Raw genomic sequence first — 19,719 nt, 5'->3', positions numbered from 1 at the left:
TTTTGTTTCAAATTGTTTATGTTATTGACGTAGAAAAGGTTGCTATGCGAATACATTTCAAAACTAGAACTTCACTTTTATAATACCAAAACTAAAGCGATTAAATAATTTATTAAATCCTCTGCCAGGATATAAAAAGTTAAAGTAAAAAAGTCCGAAGTAAGAGTTATTTATGGCTTGCATTCGATTGTGCCTAAAAACACGTAAAACTCCTTTTAATGCAGGCTTAGTTTTTTCTTTGGAATAATTTAAGAGTATTTCTTCTTTCTCCCTAGAAATATTTAGCAAATCGTTGGAATTTTTATTGGTAAAGTTTTTTTCCTAATGGCCAAGTTAACTCACGTAGTAGGTCAAGATTTGTGCACCGGTTGAAAAGTGCAACGCGAACATCAGCAGGGAATTTGGCCAATAAAAACTTTCGCCGGCAGTGCGGTGAAAGCGGAAAGGACACTGCAACGCAACGCATTGCAATTCGGGTCGATTCTGATTCTGATTCTGATTCTGACTCGGATCCTGTTCCTCATTCCGATGGCGGTGGCAGTGGCAGTGGCAACTTTGTGGCACCACGTGGCGCGTAACAACGCGCGGTCGTCGGCAATTTTGCGTAACTATTCGCCGTTCCGCTTCGTTAGTGTTTGAGCACAAGTCGCAGTCATTTCGCAATGGAAGCTGCTTAAAGTTGGCCAGTTGTCATTGCAGGTAGTGCTGAATCAAGTGTTTCACGAGCTCTTTTTAATTAGGCAAAGAAAAACTATCCGCTGAAGCAATTTAAACCACAGGAAGTACATAGATTGAAAAATCAAATTTGTACTGTCAATGCAAAAGCACTTAAAGCTGTATTTTTAAAGTTAATTTTAAATCTGTTGGCCGATTTTTATAAATATTTATCATACAACTCGAAATTTCCAAAAAAAATGGTTTGCTGAATTACCAATATTCACTAACTTTAAGTACAAACTTTCCATACGGTAATCAGATCTTGAAATGGCATACCTTTAACAATTTGTATTTTAATTCTCTAACAAACTGCATCATTAGAAATTTGTTTATTTTTTTTTTTTCCATTTTTCCATAGAATAGGTTTGCTGAAATTTGACCCGAATTTACTATAATATAATTTATAATTTTAAACAGATTTTTAAGTGGCATACCTCTTAAAGTTGTACTTTAATTCTATAACAAACTGCATCATTGGTAAAATTTTTATTTATTGGCCGATTTTCTTCCAGTTTTATGAAATAATCCCTTTTCATATTTCCTAAAAATTCTGTTTCTATTTCTAATTCCGAGGGCATAAACTTTTTAATTTTATTCCATTTTTGAAGTGGCATACCTCTAAAGGCTTTTATTTTAATTCACTAACCAACTGCACCAATAGTAAATTTTTTATTTTTTGACCTCTAACTGTAATTTGTTTCTGAAAGTAATTTTTTGCATAATAATAAAAATTATTTTTTCTTCCACGAGTTATTCCATTTTCGACATACTATTAAAAGCAGATATTTTCGCTGTCGGTTAACGAAACCACCTACAACACGGGCGTCAACACTCCGTTTTTGGTTCTCGGACTGACACTCGGTATTTTAGCGTTTTAGTGGCGATGGCAACCAAGCGAAACACTAAAGAAAGAATCCATAGACTAACTGGCCAAACAGCCAAAAAAAAAAAAGAGAAAATGGCAACAGCAAAAACGGAAGTTGATTGACTCCTTTGGAAACTTTTTCCATACGGAAGGTTGATAAACAAAAATGGCCGAGAAGGCTCTTTCAGCCTCATCCGTTGGCCATTGTTGTTATTTGCCCGAGGCGAGCTGACAAGCCAACATGACGTATATACACACAACGAACCATTTCTTGATTAGGGTTAGCACGACTATATGATGGATGCTTGAGTTTTATGGCAGACGTAGCCTGAAATCAACTCAAAAATCTGCAACCCCTTTGCCATTCGCCATTGTGTTTCTTTATTTTCGTTTGCTTAAAGTGTTGTGAATTTGCTTATGATTAGAGTGAAGGTGAGACTTAAGGACTCCGGATTCAGGCCAACTTGCGGCATCTCCTGCCAAAGAGTTCCCATCCGGACCAGCAACGCGGCAGAGTCTCGAGTAGCAATTCACCTGTCATGCCGAGTTGGTTGTTCAGAACGGAGGCGCACTCGCTGTTTCGGAGTGAAGTCCGCAGGTTCTGGTTCTGCTGGAGTATCCTGCAGAAGGCCAACTTGTCCGGCTGCTCCTGCAGCTCCAGATCGATTTGAGCCGCCCAGTTGGCCGTTCGAGTGTCCTGTTGCATCAACGCCAGTGGCAGGAATATAACCAGGCCAAGTGCGGTTGTCGGCGACGTTTTCATGGCGACAGCTATCAGGAAACTGAGCTAATTACAGGTTGACTTGCCACTCTGGCTCTTAAACAGCTGTTTTGCTATTTAACTTCGATTGCAACTGGAAAAAATTCTAAAGAAAAAAATACAATCGTTGCAAGTTTGCTTTTCGGTTTCAGGTTTAATTTAATCAATTGTCTTCTGTTACTATTTTTACTAGCTATCTGTAATTTGTTTGTCCAAAGGCATTTTTTCTACCTAAAATGCTAACAAAAATTGCTATGGAAATAATAAATTCGATTTGATTGAGCGAAATACTTTTAATAAAAACATTTTCACTGCAAAATTCCTTAGTTCTTGACACATTTTTAACATAGTTTAATTATTTTTGAATATGTAATTTATTTGCTATTCGCAGACAGATGTCGAAATATTTTTTTGATTTTACCTTAGCCTCTTAAATGTTGTAAAAAAGTGAATCATTACAATGTTGGTTTTGAAAAAATTTTTGTAATTTCATTAAATTTGCCACCCTGTGCTCTCAACAAATTATTTCTTTCATTATTCGTTTTTGGGAAACCGAATTTTAATCAATATTTTTTCATCACCCCAAAGGAAAATGGCCTTTAATATTACCACTCACCGTTTCCCCTTCCCACGCTTTAATTTGCACAAAGTTTTCGTTTGTTTTTGGCCCCTTTCAATTGCTTGTTAGCCATTTTTTCTTTGTTCGACCCTTTCATTATCGCCACCTCTATTTTTTTGTCGGACGCCGTCATTCTTCTGGTTGAAATTGCATTCGGTGAAATGAATGCCCGTTCCGCGTAACTTTTGCCACTTCCCGTTGCAACATCGACCTCGAATGATGCATGCAATCGAGTGTAAATTTCTCCGTTTTATTATTTAATAACGTGACTGGGGAAGTAACTTTTACGCTATCTATATGATGGTTACTGCTGGTTCGAGGCTGTCATATTTACGCGCCCATTTCCCGCATTTTTTCCACACTTGTCAGGCGATATAAACAAATTGTCCGTGTTAAATGCAAGTGCAAATTGGTGTCTTACCCATGAAAAGGCAATAAGCGAAGGGAATTTGCAGTAAAATAAAAAACTACTATGCAACATAGTTTGTGACTTGAGGAATTGGTAATTTATTTTTGATTTTTATAAGCGTTAAGTAAAAAAGCTTAAGTATTACCTCCTGCTGAAATCTACGCCGCTTGGTGGAAAAATCTCAGCATGAAATTCACTTGGAATTAAGCAAAGGATTAGGGGAACTTTCTGAAAAGGCCAGTGTTCACAGGTCCTTTTTACACACCGTTTGTAGCTTAAGTAGAGAGTCTGGCAGCCATTGAAAATAAGTGCAGTTGGAGGCCCAGAAGCGTACTTAAGCGTTTAAGTAAATTTAAAAACTTGTTAAGCCCCATAATGAAGCGATTTCCAGCAGAGTTCGTGGTGGAAGGGCCGCGAAGGAATCCAATTTCGTTGGGTACTTGCTATCTATCCTTTCTAGCCTTTCTAACAGCGATTTTCGCAACTTTTATTAATTAGTCGTACTATTAAATCAGATGGCAGGCCAACGAGCTTAACCTTTAGGAGGTCCTCGCAAACGGCTAATGATGTTTGTTCAACACGGTTGAAACTCAAATGGTAATGGCCCAACCAGCCAACCAACCAACCAACCATGTGCCAAACATCGATCCTAGCCCAAAAACAACTCCATTAGGGCCAAAACAGACACAAAGGGCTGTGAAAGCCAAAAATGAAGCCCACCTGCTGGCTCGCTTTATTGTTGATGTGGGTAAATGCTGAAATTAAAAATCCTCAACAGAAAAATTCAATTATGCCTTTCATTTCTGCCACTGAGGTGGTTCTCAGCCTTTGTTCGCTTCATTTAAATGAAAGCCATGTTTAAATTGATGTATAAATGTCAAAAGGCAAGTTTGTCCTCTGTAACTTGGTTTTGATTTAAAACAAATTCAATGGATTTAATTAATTTATAATTATAGTCTGAAAAAACTCAAACGATAACGCTTGCGGATCTAAAATAATGAGTATAAATTAGTTGTTCAGCCATTAAGAATGCGTTTCTATATCACATTTCAATAACTTCGAAACAAAAAATAAAATAATTACCGTCATGGCAACAGATAAATGTTTATAAAAAAAAATTACTGGTTTCCAGAACAATAAGAATTTTCTCGTACAATTAAATATAAATAGTTATGGAGTTCAAATATTTGTATTTGCTGATTTACATACTTCATATGTTATTACTTAATTAATATTAATTGGAGTTCAAATATTTGAATTTACTAACTTACATAATTCACATGTTCTTACTTGTTGTTGTATAAAAAATGTTCCTTATAATAAACAAATTGTTTACAAGCCCACAAAAACATTAAACATACTGAAATGAAATCAAAGTAATAAAAACAAAATTACAAATTTATTATAAAACCCATTTTCAATCAATTCATTTTCAGCTGTAATTGTTAGTTTGCCTGAATTTATTTCAAACTTTCCCAGTGAACATTTTAAACAAATCCCTGATTGACTCCTTTGAATCGCAGGATCCATTTGAATTTGATATAATATTTCTGAGCAACTCAGCGGAGTAAAAATGGAGCGAAAGCTAATGACGCGCAGTAATTACTCCCTGGAAATTACTGCAATTATTCCTACGGATCTGCAGTTGTTTTTGGAATGCAGTAGTAATCGCAGTGGTAAGAAGTAGTGGCATAAACTATCCGCTGGCAAGCACACACATACACACATATGTCTAATGCCCCATAAATCTTCATTCATTCGCTTCATCATGCAGAAGCCACGGGGCGACAATGTGCGCATCATCAACATCAACATCATCAGCACTGCGAACATCATCGTCGATGTCGACTTATCCGCATCTTGCCGCACATTTGTTTCTCTTTTGGCCATTTTGCCCATTGTGCACCCTGAGGAGGCGTCATTTATCATTTAGGGGTCCCCCGGCTGTCATATTGCCACTGCAGCTGCCGGTTTCCAGTTGCCGGCTGCACTTTTGGTGTGAGGCGATGATTTTTCACACAGCGCATCGACAAAAGTTCGCCTGGCAGTCAATCGCCTCAAAATGAGTGGGGGGCATTGTGGTCAGATTGCCATCGGACATTAAAGTCATGCAGCAGAATATTCATGGTGGCATTATGACACCCACACAATGTGCGGAGTCTTAATTTCCGCCGGAAATAATATCATTTAAAAAGTGCACTTTTCAAGCCCCCCAAGCTCCGTGCGTCATAACAATGATAATAAAAAGGAAATGAGCTCGAAAACAACATCCTCGTAATGATAGCCATTGTTAATGGCGAAAATGTCAACACCACCCGGAATCTCATAATGCAATTTAAGCCTTAAACAGCGCAATTCGTTTAAAACAATAATTAGTTTGACCTCCCGTTCCGGCTTCTTTGTGCGAATTCGATACCATATTGTGGTGCGGATGGAATTTTCCTCTAGTCTCTTAAATAATAAAGGCTCTTTAGCCAAATGATGATGGAAGCATATTTTCGGCATCCACAACATTACCATACTTCATATTAAATTGGCAAACGAGTAATTTAAAACACACACATGCTATTTTTACACATTCCCGCACACGAAGCCGTATACCCTACTTATAGTAAATGAATATTGTGTACAGAATGTTTTATTTAAGTGAATATTAAATGCCATGAAATTGACCAGGCCACTTAAGGGCTCAGCACCCTTTTGCTCTGTTTGCCGAAACATACTCGTATTTAATTTTCTCTGCTGGTCCTTTTGCTTTAACAAACTTATTTACCAAGGTGCGTGGCCTAAACGCCCACAAGCTGGTAAATATAGACCGGCCGAAGCGCAAACAAGTGGCAATATAAGTACGTAAATAGGTGTATTTATGTATTTGCCCATACATGAATGCTGACTGATCCAGCCGCACCAAATAGGCAAACAGAAGTAAAAAACAGCTAGAAGAAGCTTAGCCCTTTCGTATACCCATTAAAGTACACTTTCTTCAATACGAATTTATTTACAAAATCACGATTAGAAAAGCTAATTATTTGTATATCTATTTAATAAAATTTTTGATTTGTCTTAATATTTTCATACTTTTAAAATAACATTTTTAACATTGTCTTTTACTTTAAAGCTTAAAAGCAAATATTTAAAATCCCAGGATAATCTGAAGATACTTCTAAATTCATTAGCTTTAAATAAAAATTAGATAGATTAATAAAACATAAACTTAATTCTCTGTATATTTATAAGTTCAGCAAAAGAAAAATTAAAAATTTATTTAATATAAATAAATATCACTGCACACTGTATTGCATTCATAATAATCAACTACTAAGTTTATCCAATTTATTAAAACAAGATTAACATAATTTCTTACTACAAGAAACCAATAAATCATCGAATTTTATATTTCAAATATTTTAAGGTACTAGATACTACCCATCTGTACCCCTTAGTTTTATTTTCAAACCCGCAATTTGTTCTTTAGCTCACGGGCAGATCTGTAAAATACAGAATGTGAGTTAGTGTTGTCGGCCTTGCTGCTGATGTGTTTACCCTTTTTAGCATGAGTTGCTCTTTTTCAGTGGCTGAACGTGTAAATTTATAATTAAACGCCAACATTTTTTTCCCAGTCCCTGGCCCAAAACTTGGACTTTGGGCCGGAAAACTGGCAACTGAGAACGGAGAACAGAGAACGGAAAACGGAGAAAAGGGAAAACTCCAGCCGATGCCGGCTGTTTCCGCCTTCGTTTTCAATTTTGCGTTTACACTGTGTGTGCTCTGGCCATTGCGGCATTGTGTCCCTTTTTGCTTTGAAATCTTTCGTGTAAGCACTTAATTAGTGGTAAAAGTTAAACAGAAACCGGCGCAAACACGCCGCACAGAAGAAACGAGAACAATAACATCAACTCGGTTTTTAGTCCCATCCCGCAAATGGGATGAATTTATTTCATTGGACGCAGATTAGATTAAATCGTACAGGCTTTTGCATTTCGGCCCGTCGAAGGTGGGGAACACACTTTCATGTAACTGGCGATTTTCCACCACCCAAAAGGCCCCACACATCTGTGGTTTTTCCGGGCAAGTGCCAACGTCAGTGGTTTTCCCGTTTATTTATGCGATAGTGTTTTGGTCGCCGGTTGGGAAGACACCGCTCCACGGGGTCAGCAAACATTATTGTTAATAGATGGCAGTTTTTTGGCATGTAATTTATTTTTATCTGGCTAATAATGCTTTTTAATAAGTGCCTTGTTATGCAAAATTTCCCGTTATAAACTTTGGAGCAGTTTTATGGCCGAGATGCATGACTAGAGATGGCCAACTGTGGGTGAATTAGGGAATCTACATGGAGAACTATAAAGAAAATATAAAGAGGAATTTAATTGAATTTAAATTAAAGATTAATAAATGATTTATCTTTGGTTTTAATAGTTATTATTTATAGATTCCTTATGAATTTTTTAAAAATAAATAATGGTACAAAACAAAGACTTTTAAATGCATTGAATTATATGAAAAATATGTATTAATTGTTTAATGGATTTTACCTTAATGATGATCTTTATCCATAAAGTGTTACTATTGCTAGGAAAATCAAATAATAATAGCTATTAGATATTATTTTTGCCACTTTTTCTAAAGTTTTAATCTGGGATTAATTATTTGAAAAACAAGAAAAGATAAAAATAAAATACGAAAATAATTTTATCATTTCATTTAAATACTATAAATGATTTTGTAATAAATATTTTTTAAGTGTTTGTGTTCCTTTGATTTACACTTTCCTCAGGTTTCTTAAAAGGATTTCCCCTAAAAGGTTGTCCCTGTTCCACAGTACCTTTCGCTTCCAACTTAAATGGAACTCGCACAACGTAATGATTTGTATCTCAGAGCCATTTGCACGCATGCAGCAGGTTAAAATTGCAAAAAGGAATATTTCCCCCCCAGGCACTCTCTGCCCCCAAAAAAAAATAAAATAATGCTAAAAGTGACTTACAACTCCCTTCCTTCGTGCTATTTGCTTGCGGTGCTTAATTAACTTTCGCAGTGTAATTGCTCCGAGAACTTTAAAACGATAAAACTTTTTACAAGCTGCCGTTTTGGCCCGTTTGACTTTTGTCTGCCGAAATTACAATATGAAAATTTAGTTTCGCATGAAGCCTCGAATACAATTAAAGTTGAGCAGTTGAGCAGCGCCCGCACAAAAACGACTCCTGGTTTTCGCCTGGTTTTCCCTTCCATCACTGCTGACGTTACGAATTGCATAAATGTTTGCCTTTGATGACAGAACAGGACGAGACAGCCAGGAACAGGGAACAAGGAACAAGGACCCAGGACCCAGGACCAAAGGGATCAGAGGGCAAGGAGCCAAGCCCAACGGGCAGACAGGTGACGAGTTGGACTCCTTTTTTTTTTTTTTATGGTTTGGTTTGTGGTTATTTTCCTCGCTTCTGTCTCGTTTATTGCGGGCCTGCGGTTATTTCTCCGCAAGTAAACAACAATGGCAGCGGGAAAAAAAAAAAACAAAACCAAAAAAAACAAGCAACATCAACTGGACGATGGGTGAACTTTTCGACTTTCCGTGCTAATGGTTCAATTTATTTACCCGAGTTACCTCGACAGTTTGCAAAATATGACAACAACGAATTTAAGTAGCCATGAAACTATTTTCTGATTTTAATTGCAGCCGCTCACGGGAGTGCCATCCCAAAATTAGCTGCAAACTTTGTTTCGCTTTTCGTTTTAAATTTCTATCTTGCTTTTGGGCTAAATGGCTTGGATGGCAATCATGAAGCGACGAAATTAGACGGTAAATAAATTTTAGAACTACAATCAGGGCTTACCTTTATGCAGTTTGTATTCGCATTCGCATTCGCATTATTTCCGCACGGTAGCCATTCATTTAAATCGCAGGTAATTACATTAAGTGCATCGCTTGTCAGTGGATTCTAAACCATTTTCAAATTAACAGCAAAGTCAGCAGCTGAAACATGTATCAATCAGTGCGAATTGCGTTCGTCTGGAAAATATTTGCACACAATTAAGTGAAAGGCCGGCGAGCGTGTGCGGATAATTTATGATTTCATTTAAGCGACTCAACTACGCGTAATTATGCGGAGCCACACACGCAAACATACTCACACAATCACACACGCACCCTAACATGCAGACATGTTGTGCCATCAGATAATCGCGCATACGCCCCGTGTGGCAGGGAAATTAGAACCCCTCGATGTATTGTCGTTGACCAACGTGACCCGTGGCCCAGCCTTTTTTACACCCCTCTATTTACCCTCCCCCAAATGCCAGTCAAGTGGCGCAGGTGAGGTCAAAGTTCGGAATTAAGTATACGCCGCGGTGTGCCTGAAAATGCGTCTGCGAACTGATGACGCGTGGCGATGGCTTATCGAGATCCGCTTAATTCCAAATGAGTTCAACGTGGCTCTCTCTGTTGATTAGACATTCCGGGTTTTCATGTCGCGGCACAAATTAATCGAAATTAAATTAGGCCTGTTCGCATTATCGGGACTTTAACGATGTAATGATTTAACAAAGGGCATTTCCCAGTAACCTTAACTCGCATAATTACACACTTCTGCGCTGGCAGACAAACTTAATTAATGTTCTGGAAAATCAATAAACGTTACAAAATGCCAGTGTGTTTGTTCAGTAAATGTGGTTAAAATCAGGTTTTTTATTTCAACAAAATACATTTTATTGTTTCTCATTGAGAAATTCGATATATATGGTTACAAATCGTTCTCTTTTGCAGACTGATTATCTATAACTAAATTGAGGTGAAATTAATTGTGGGCTTTTCATGTTTTTCTGCTGATAACGTAATTTAATACAGTAATTTCTTTAACACTTGTCGCTTTAATGAGAACTGATTTCAATTAGTTTTCGAGTGTTTTCGCAGTGACAAATATAATTAGCTAATTGCAATAACAGAAAATTCCCGAATAATAATAATATTTGCATTCTGAAATTAAAAATGCAATGCTGTTTTCCCTCTGTTATCGCTAATGTATGTTATTATCGGGCGTAAATTTGTTTAATGTTCAATGTTACACTTGATAATTACTCGGGCACCATCTTTTAATTTTATTGTTACATAAATTTTTACGCTAGGCATAAAAATTAGCATTAAATGTAGTTTATAGTTTACTGTATACTGTATGCCAGATGGGAAACCACTTGAATTCTGCATAAAAGCGGGGAGCTGAAATGTTTTACAAACAATTCGTAACAAAAGGGGTGAAGCATGGAGATAAACTATTTATTCGGTCGATTTTACAGTACAACGGTTTTCCCATCTTCCATTCTCCACTTTCCGGATTTACACAATTAATTATGCTTAACTATGAATTCAGTTTATATACAAGATGCTTAAAAGTGGCCACTACTTAATTATCATGATTCGGCTAAATTCCGATGCGGCTTCGAGTTGCTGGTGATTTTTGCGTGCAGGTTGCAGTAATTGATATGCAGAGTGCTTAAATTCGAGCAGGAAATGTGGCAGCTGTTGCTGCTTCTCTCCAGGTGGCAGCCACCACCGATGAGCCACCGCACCACCGAGCTGGCGACCAAGGCCAAAAGGAGCACCAGTCGTCGATGGCAGCGACTCCTGTCACTTGCGCTTTTCTGCATCGCCGCAGGACTCTCGTCTGAATGGGGATAAAATCGGAAAGTAGGGCTATATGATCCACGGGAGATACAATGGTGGTTGAGTCTTACCATTGATGACGTTGACCACCACGCTGGCCGCTTCCGCTGTGGTCGGCATGCACGTATAGTTGCCCGTATCCAGCAGCTGGGCATTCGCAATGCGTAATCTGGAAAACATGGAAACCAAAGCGCAGAGGAGCTTAAGGCCAGCTTGAAGCTTAATTGCGTCAACTTTGTTGTCATCCCCTCCCCCCTTTCCCCACCCCCTTTCTCCCTCCTTCCTCTTCGATTAAATCAACTTCATCGATCAAAGCTCAACATACCAGCCGGCAAGCAACTGGAAAAACTCGCACCTGATGGCACGTTAAATCTGCCCTGGCATTCCATCTGCGTTGCTGCGGGAAAATTCCAACACTCGAAAGTTTTCCCCCGACTCTTCGTTTGATCCCTTATGAAGTGGGACTCGTTTTCCCAGACCATAGAAAAATTAAAGGTCACCTTAAGTCTCTTTTTCCTTAGCTAATTAGCCAATAATTTAAGAACTAGATTTTCGTTCAGAAATCGACTTTTAAGCAGCAAGTTTCTATTAAATTATGTTGAAGGGAAGAACCAACAAATTGTTAAGTCTCAGGCATGTGTTTTATATTTTTTAAAATTTAAGATCTTGAAAAAATTTATTTCTTGTTAATGGTTGATTCAAAAAATTAAATGCCGTAAGAATTTAACAAAAAAAAAACTATTATTTATCTCAGAAGTTGATATAAACACGAATACTGAGTGTCCGACTAGTTAAAAAAATATTATTTGTATCGCAAAGGTATTGAATATTTTGTATTAATGAATCCTTCATCTCCAATCTTCAATAATTTTAGTTAAGTAATTTATTTCTTTTTACTGGCAAATAACAAAAAAAAATGAGAATCAAGGAGACCTTTAATTATAAATAATTTTTTTTTATATATTTTTTTGATGTCATTCTTAAAGGCAAGACTAGCAAGACATTTGATTTACGAACGTTGAATCAACAAATATATTTAAGAAACTAGTTTGGCTTAAAAAAAAGAGCATCTCTTCTTTTATTTCATTCATATTTTACTGCTCTGAAACTCTCCATCTTTTTTTAGTGTGCCATGTGGACTAGTTTCCCAATGAAGGCACTCAACGCCTTGTTTGCCCCCAATGGATTGCTCATTGCTCACCTGCTCTGGAGCTTCTCGGCGAGCGTGGACTCCATGGAGATGCGCTGCAAATCGATGGCTGCGTCATTGGGATGGGCCACGAAGGGGGTGAGAATGTAGGGGCCGCGGTACCAGTAGATGGGCCCGATGTCCTGGGCCGTCGACGTTGGCTGCTTCACGAGGCACGTGAGTGTCACGCTGCTGCCCACTTTGACGTACAAATCCGAGGGCCCGGCAATAATCGCCTTGGCATCCGGCGGCGTTACTGCGATTCCCCGTTGCAGATCGGTTTGGAATGGAACGAAACGAGTGCCCAGAATTGATTAATAGCATTTCCAGGTGGTCCAACACCCCCGAGGCTCCGATTATGAGGTCGGTTTGTCGGATGCTTCGCTGGGTGGGCAACTGCATCTAATCATGCGTTCAGGCAAACGCAGATTTCAATGGGTCTCAATTGATTGGGGTTCCGAAGGGGTTGGCTCGGTTTGGGTTTGATTTGGCTTGGGAATGGTTACGGCATGGATTCGGTTGGGGGATTGAGTTTGGATTGTATTGCTGGCAATTCCAGCAGGGCCAGCATGCAAACCGCCCTCAGATGTCCATTGAAGTACGTGTGCTTGTGGTCGAGTTTCATTTTGAACACGGAATACCTTGCAGGCACAAAGGTAGCAACTGAACAGCCCAGATTTCGACAGAAAATGAGCTGCTACTGGGTAAACCGAGAACCGAAAGGGAGCAGTCCATTCTGCCAGCAGGCTGCTCTAATAAGCTGATCTGAACTTTGACCCTAGAACAGAAACCGGCTCTAGACACAAACATGTTCCGCCTTTGGCTAATAAAGTTTCTCATTGTGATTAATTTCAAATTCAATTGAAATTTCAAATCGTTTGAGTAAATTGATTTCTCCAATGGATTTAAGTGATTTTATAAACATCACTTAATTGTTTCATTTTGAAATGTGTCTCCTATTGAACTTAATTAACTTAAGTGTTTATAAGGAACCGACTATTAAAACTTATATTTACCAAGGTATATATTGACATTCACATTGAGACCTTAGGATAAATAGAAAGCCAAAATGTAAAGATTTGTAGTGCAATCAAAAACAATTTCAGTTTATTTAATAAATTTATTTAATTTATTTAGGCGTTATATGGCAAAACCTTTATTGATTATAAAGTCTCTAAACTCTGTTCACAAAAACCTAAGCAATTTAAATTTCACACTAAAGTCTGCAAAGTAGTAAAATCTGGCAAACATCTTAAGCACTTTTAATTTTACACGGAAGCCCATGGAGTAGTAAAAACGTTCAATATGGCCGAATCAAAATTTCATTCCTTGATGGCGAACAAATTTTATAGTTTCTGGCAGTGGCAAACGCATTTCCCTCGATCGTTCAAAAGGCAAAGAGCGAAAATTAATGAAAAAACTAACACATAAAAATTTGTTGGGTTCCTTTGATGGCCTTGGCTTTTTTTTGGGGTGTGGAAAAAGCACCTCCCACTTGCCACTTTCCACTTGCCACTTGCCACTTGCCGCTTGCCATATCATTGACCCATTGTTTGTCGATGAAGCTGTTGGTTTTTGCTTTTTGGCTGGTGGTCTCGCATTTTACACACATTTTAAGTGTTGTTAGCCGGTTGTTATTGTGAGCCAGCCAGTCGGACGGTGTGTTGTGGTGTGGAGCGATGTTGCCCAATGTTGGCCGATGTATTAGGAAGCCCAGACTGCGGACGTGCCATTAAATGTTGTTCCCGCATGCGGATATGTGTGTACGTGTGGCTTTTCTAATATTGGCGCTGGGTTTTCCGAGGGGGGGGAGAGGGGGAGGGGATAAGCCCGGCAGCTGCCGCAGACAGAGACAAATGTGTGTGTGAGTGGGGAGAAGGGGGAGGGGGTTTGGTGTAAGGTCCTAGCCCCTTTTTAGCCTCCTGTTGCCACGACCACTGCCACGTTATAGGCACTGAAAATTGGTTTAATGTTTTTTCCGTGCGTCGACCGACCGACCGACCGTTTTTGGCCAACACAGCAGGCCAACAGGCAGGCAGTCAACAAAGTCAAATGTTGACGTTGTTAATGATGTGGGGGGCAGGGAGAAGGGAAGACCAGGACTCCGCAAAGGACTTGGCCAGGACTTGGCGGCACAAAGCGGATTTCGGGACACCCAAACATTTGAGCAAAGACCAAGCAAACTGCACACTGAACTCGGTGGCCAAAGAGAGAGCGATTCAGTTAGTTAGTTAACTTGGCATTAGTGGATCCCATTGAAAAGCCAGCAGATAGCGTCTCAAATGCCATCGACTTTCGAGGCACCGAGATTGGAAATTCGGAGAATAAACAAGCGTAAGTGTTTACTATTTTGAACGAGGGTCGACGGGAATGGTGGCTAAATCCTTTTACTGCCTGAGCTAAAAAATGTTTACCTCCCCGTCGACATAAATTTAATAGATAATTTAATGGCTCTGCTTTGCTAACTTCTGTTGGAAAATCAATAAATTGATAGATGGGTTCGTTAATGTAAAGGATTTATAGTGCAAAAGATATGGTAAAGCCATTAAAAAATGTTTTCATAAAAAAAAAAAAAAACGCATTTACTATTTTCTAAAATAAACAAACCATAGAACCAATATGCATCTAAGATTAATTAAAATGTTTTCAATTTATTATCAAATAATTAAAAACATTATTAAACACTAAATATTAGAAATTATAATTTAAGAAAATTATTTTAGTAAACATTGAATAACTATTTCATTGCTGTCTTTAATAAAAATGTATTTAAAATTGATAAACTAATGTTTTAAACTTAAAATCATAACGTCTCTCTCTAAAACATGTTTGTCATTTTAATTTACTTTGGCAAAATAAATTTTGTGTGGACTCGCGGCATAAATCAGTTGAAAATATTCCTTTGCCGCGCCACGTGATTCGCGTGACGACGGGGCAAATATTTTTATCACGATTTCATCGCCGTTGAGCGCTTCCAGCGGTGCAAATCATTAGCATAAATTCCTTAACTTGGCAGCAGCGCGGCGCTTAGAATTCAGCTTTTCCCAAGGATAACAAAATGGCTGTCGACTTCCTGTCGCCGATGAACTCGCCTCCTCGAAAGAACCCTTGGAAGCTCGCCGAAGGATTACTACATCCGCAGTGCAGTTTCCCCGGCGAGAAGGATGTTCTGGATGTTCCACCATCGCGTTGCAAGTTGCGAGGAGCTGCGGAAGCTGAAAGGTTGATATTCTACGGCCTTTGATGAGATTTACACCCTTTGACTCCAGTTCGTTACAAACTGGTGGCATGCAGCTCGCCGGTGGCAGGCAATTTGTTGCCAACAGTCCTTTATCCTTTTATGCTTTATCAGCGGGGGTTGCACACCCATTAAACAAGGTTTTTTTTAAGATGCTTACATGAATTTACTGCCGACTACGTTATTTTAAATTTATGTTTGTATTTATTTATGTGTTGGCCAATAATTTTCGTATTAATCCTAGCAATTATTCGATGCCAAATTGTTATTGAAAAATATTTATTTTATTTAATCAGGTCAATTATCATTTTTTTTGTATGTATGTATGTTGAAAAATAAAAAGGGATTGATTTTAATGAAACAGTTAATTTACAAGATTTCCTTTTGTTTTTATTTGTTAATTCATAAGCTAATTATCAGGCTTTAAAGTTTTGCTATTTATACCGCAATGTGCTTTATTCAATAATAGATGAAAAATAAAATAAACAATACAGATTATACAATAATTAATAATAACTAACACTAATTAGTTTTGTTTACATTTTTAAAAAATTTCATAAAATATATGTAATTAAAAATGTTTTCCTCCGTGTATCTAATCTTCGCGAAACAAACATCACAATAAAACAAATGTCGACCGAAAAACTAAGCCAATCACTGCCAAAGTAGCAAACTCCCCGCGATTATTTCAATTAACTTTCCCGCTGGTCAAACAAAGTTTGGAGGTCCTTTTGGACGACAAACGAGGAGACTAACTGCGCGGGACGTGGGATTTTCCGGAGATTCCCTCCGTGGAAAACTTGCTTGTTCGCTTCGCTGGCAACGCACGGCGAAAAAGTTTCAAATCAATTTCACGTACATGAATGAAACATGAACGTGGATGCTTTGTGTAGCAATTTATAGGAACACACGGAGCCACAAACAAACAGGGTATCCTTATCCTATTCTATTATATATGCTCCGACTTTTGCATCGGTTCGCAGCCGGAAATCCATTGTGCGAAACTTGTGAAATGGCTGAACAATGGGTGAAAAGGGGGTGGGATAACCCCTCAAGGCAGGGGAGTCGAAAATACCCCCCCCCCTTTCCCCCCTTTCCCCCACAGGTAACCCCTTCAATCGGTTCTCTGGTGTGTATTACAACAGCCAGCATATGAATTTAGTATTGAATTTAAATGCAAATTGCGTTTGCATGCAAAGCGTGTAGAAAAATAGACAAGTTGAACATTGAGGATGAAAGGGGGCGGATTGCGGGGGGAGGGGAGAGGGGGGGGGGGTGGTACAAGTAACGGGGTTTGGCAGGTGCCAACAGTTGTTATTCTGTAGTCTATAGTCTGACCTACAGTTGGCAAACAGAGCATCCACTTCACCTTTAAAACTTAACCCCACAACACTTGCGAACGGCAGCCTCTGTGCATACTAAAACACGAATATTTGATCAATTTATTTGTGGGAATTTTTACTGAAACGAGTCTCTGGGTCTTCGGCCTGACTTCGATTTTCGTATTTTGTATTTATTTAAAAAAGAATGCTTAGTAGAAAAATCTAGGGTCAACGGAGTAAGAAGCTGTTACAGGTAGTTTGTTAATAAATAAATGTTGAGGTGTAAAGTGATTATAAATAGTATTTTTGTATGATAATAATAAATAAATAAATAGTAATAACTGTATAATTTTTGTATCATATTATGATTATATTAACTTATAACAATGTCTTTTTTACTCTATTTAAACATAGTTTTTGTTTTTTTTTAAGTTTGGTTTCGCTACAAAACTATTATTCTTTCACCTCAAGACTAACAACTAAAATGAAATGTTTCCTTTCAATTTTAAAGCTTCCCTTTTCTAGCTCTAAAATTGTATTTAGTTTTGATTTTTTTAAAGAAATAATTGAAATGCCTCAAGTTTAAAAAACTTTCCCGCTGACCACTATAATATTCAACAAAGTGAAAAACTTTCGCTTTCCGCAAATCGAAAGTATGATAATATCCTGCAGCAAACCTCGTTTTCTGCCGTTGACTAACCGGCAAGAAATATTCCACTGATGCCAAGAAAGCCCTAGATGGCAGGGATAAACCATTATGACGAACGGGCAGACATTTCCATATAGCGAAGAATGAACTTTTGCTGCACCCACTCCGCATTCAGTAGATCTTGCCAAGCCCTCAAAAAACTAGCAAAGTTTACGGCCAATTTACAAAGCCCTTCGCTTCTGGGAGTGAAATGCAGAGTGTATAAAATGTTGCCATTGCAGGTCCTGCGAATGCCAGCAACTTGCTGACAATGCGTATGCATTTGGTGAAGGAGGGGTGCACTTCGAGAAAAAAAAGTACACCAAGAAATTATATATAATTTATGATACACATACAAATTTAATAAAGTTTTTTGTATATATTTTTTTGGGAAGAGTTTACACAAAAATTTTTAAGAAAGACAAAATAAATATTTAAGTTTCCAAGAATCCGTGTCTGTATATACATACTTAATAATAAAATTTATACCGCTTTTAAGAAGTATTTGCTTTCATAAACTTAAAATTAATTTAATAAAACAGTTCTAAAAATGAATAAATTTTCAATACAAATTCAACATGACTTCAATGAATAACTTTCTCCACTTTGCAAACGTTTATGAGTTTTGTTTCAGTGTAGGATTGTGGGAGAGGACAGGGATTGTGTTTCCAGGTGCCTTCGGAATGGGGAAATGGAGCAGAGAGGGCTGCTTTACTCACCTATGACATTCAGGCGGAATGCCATCGAAATCTTTGGCTCCGTATTCACTTGGCATTCGTAGATGCCGCTGTCACGTGGCTGGGCATATTTCACATGCAATGTCCAATCCTTGGAGTCGGCGGTACGCACCACCTGCCCGGGTGGGAAAGAGATGGCATTAATAGAACACAAAGCAGACAGGGAGAGAGAAAGAGGGAGAGAGAGCACAAGAGAGTGGGTGAAACAGGATGCCAAGATAAATCGTAGATGGGGAATGGGTTTGGGTTTCGGGGGTCCTGAGTCCTTGGCAAATTTAATCAATGCATACAAGTTGCTTTTGGCCCGAATTGCATACGCAATTAAGCTGACTTGGCTTACAAGCCTGGCGGACATTTAATAAGCTACAGCTACAGCTACAGCCACCTAGCACTCTGCCTTGGCCAAGATTGCGAATAAGGGAAAGCGGTTGGGATAACTTTGGCCCAGATTACGTATACGCACCTTGAAACGCTCGTCAGAGGTGTAGGTCAAAATGCCTGCAGTCAGAATGTGCAAATCGCGTTTTCGTATCCAGGATACCTGCAATAGAATCACAAAAAAAAAAATATATATATAACGATGAGGAGGAAAAAAAAGGGACACCAAATGCTGTTAGTGCTTAAGTCAATTTTCAAAATTGCCTCTGGTCCTGCCACTCGACTGCTCAGGAACTCGACGAGAGCTCCCAGATACGAAAATTTAATAAGCCAAGCGGCAAAATGAACTAAGCAGGCAACTCTTAAACCTGCTGACGGTTATTGCAAATACAGTGGAACCTGGCGCAAAGTGGCACCTTCTCCCGAAAGATTATTACATTTTGAAGGGTGACTGTCTGCGAAGTTTAATGGGATTCGATATTTACGAAAAAGACAATCAAATTGAACTCTGGAATCGACTGCAAATGGTTCGGAAATGCCTGCGATCTTAACTGAAAGCAGATTTCACCGTATCTTATACTGAGTCAATTTTCTTCACTTTTTTCTCTTTTTTTTCTCCTTTAGCCAGTAAAAGACGGCAAGCTGGAGAAAAGCACGGTGGAAAAAGAGCAGATGGGGGGAAGAAAAATGGAGACAAGTGCGTGCCCAAAATGTCAGCGGCTTAAAGTTGCCAAAAGCCCCGCAAAATACCAGGCGAATTGAAAGGACATCCCACCATCGCCACTGCAGCGGGCAAAAAGTAATCTCCCAGACGGCCGCGGGCAAACAAAACTTTTCGGGGCCCCAAAAGGCTGCGGAAAATAAAAAAAAAAAAAAACAAAAAAAGGGGGAAAGGGGGAAAAGCGAGGAAAACCAGACGAGATATAAGCGAAACTAAAAGTGTCAAAGTGGCGAAAGGGAACGGCATCTGAGTCGCGCTCCCGGGAAATAGATGGACCCACAAGGTGTGCGATAGTAAATCTGGATCAGACCACGCTGCCGGTGAGCAGGAGATTGATGGTGATTGCAAAAGATGGTTAACACGGTCACAAGAGGTGACGGAAGACTGAAGACCCAGACAAGCTGCACTTAAAAATTACCCAA

General features: G+C 38.6%; 2 protein-coding genes across 2 annotated transcripts in view; both read right to left on the bottom strand.

Moving 5' to 3' along the window:
• Positions 1-1,939: 1,939 nt before the first annotated feature.
• On the bottom strand, positions 1,940-2,345 carry LOC108100020. The gene has a single exon (XM_017203726.2). The coding sequence runs from the start codon at positions 2,343-2,345 to the stop codon at positions 2,037-2,039; it is 309 nt and encodes a 102-aa protein (XP_017059215.1). The 3' UTR covers positions 1,940-2,036.
• A 7,687-nt stretch (positions 2,346-10,032) lies between these two features.
• Positions 10,033-19,719, bottom strand: part of LOC108100115 — a 47,338-nt gene continuing 37,651 nt past the window's right edge. Inside the window, exons 4-8 of the mRNA XM_017203864.2 lie at positions 18,662-18,739; positions 18,181-18,313; positions 12,226-12,469; positions 11,096-11,193; positions 10,033-11,025 (exon numbers count right to left, since the gene is read on the bottom strand). Coding sequence (XP_017059353.1) covers positions 10,772-11,025; positions 11,096-11,193; positions 12,226-12,469; positions 18,181-18,313; positions 18,662-18,739 — 807 coding nt within the window. The 3' untranslated portion in view covers positions 10,033-10,771. The remainder of the gene's footprint in view (positions 11,026-11,095; positions 11,194-12,225; positions 12,470-18,180; positions 18,314-18,661; positions 18,740-19,719) is intronic.

Source organism: Drosophila ficusphila, unplaced genomic scaffold (genome assembly GCF_018152265.1).
Source record: "Drosophila ficusphila isolate 14025-0441.05 unplaced genomic scaffold, ASM1815226v1 contig_855, whole genome shotgun sequence".
NCBI classification, from domain to species: Eukaryota; Metazoa; Arthropoda; class Insecta; order Diptera; family Drosophilidae; genus Drosophila; species Drosophila ficusphila.
This window is presented reverse-complemented; position numbering and strand designations above follow the sequence as displayed.

Coding starts and splice junctions, on each gene's coding strand:
- LOC108100020 (XM_017203726.2), bottom strand. CDS start 2,345: ATGAAAACGTCGCCGACAACCGCACTTGGCCTGGTTATATTCCTGCCA.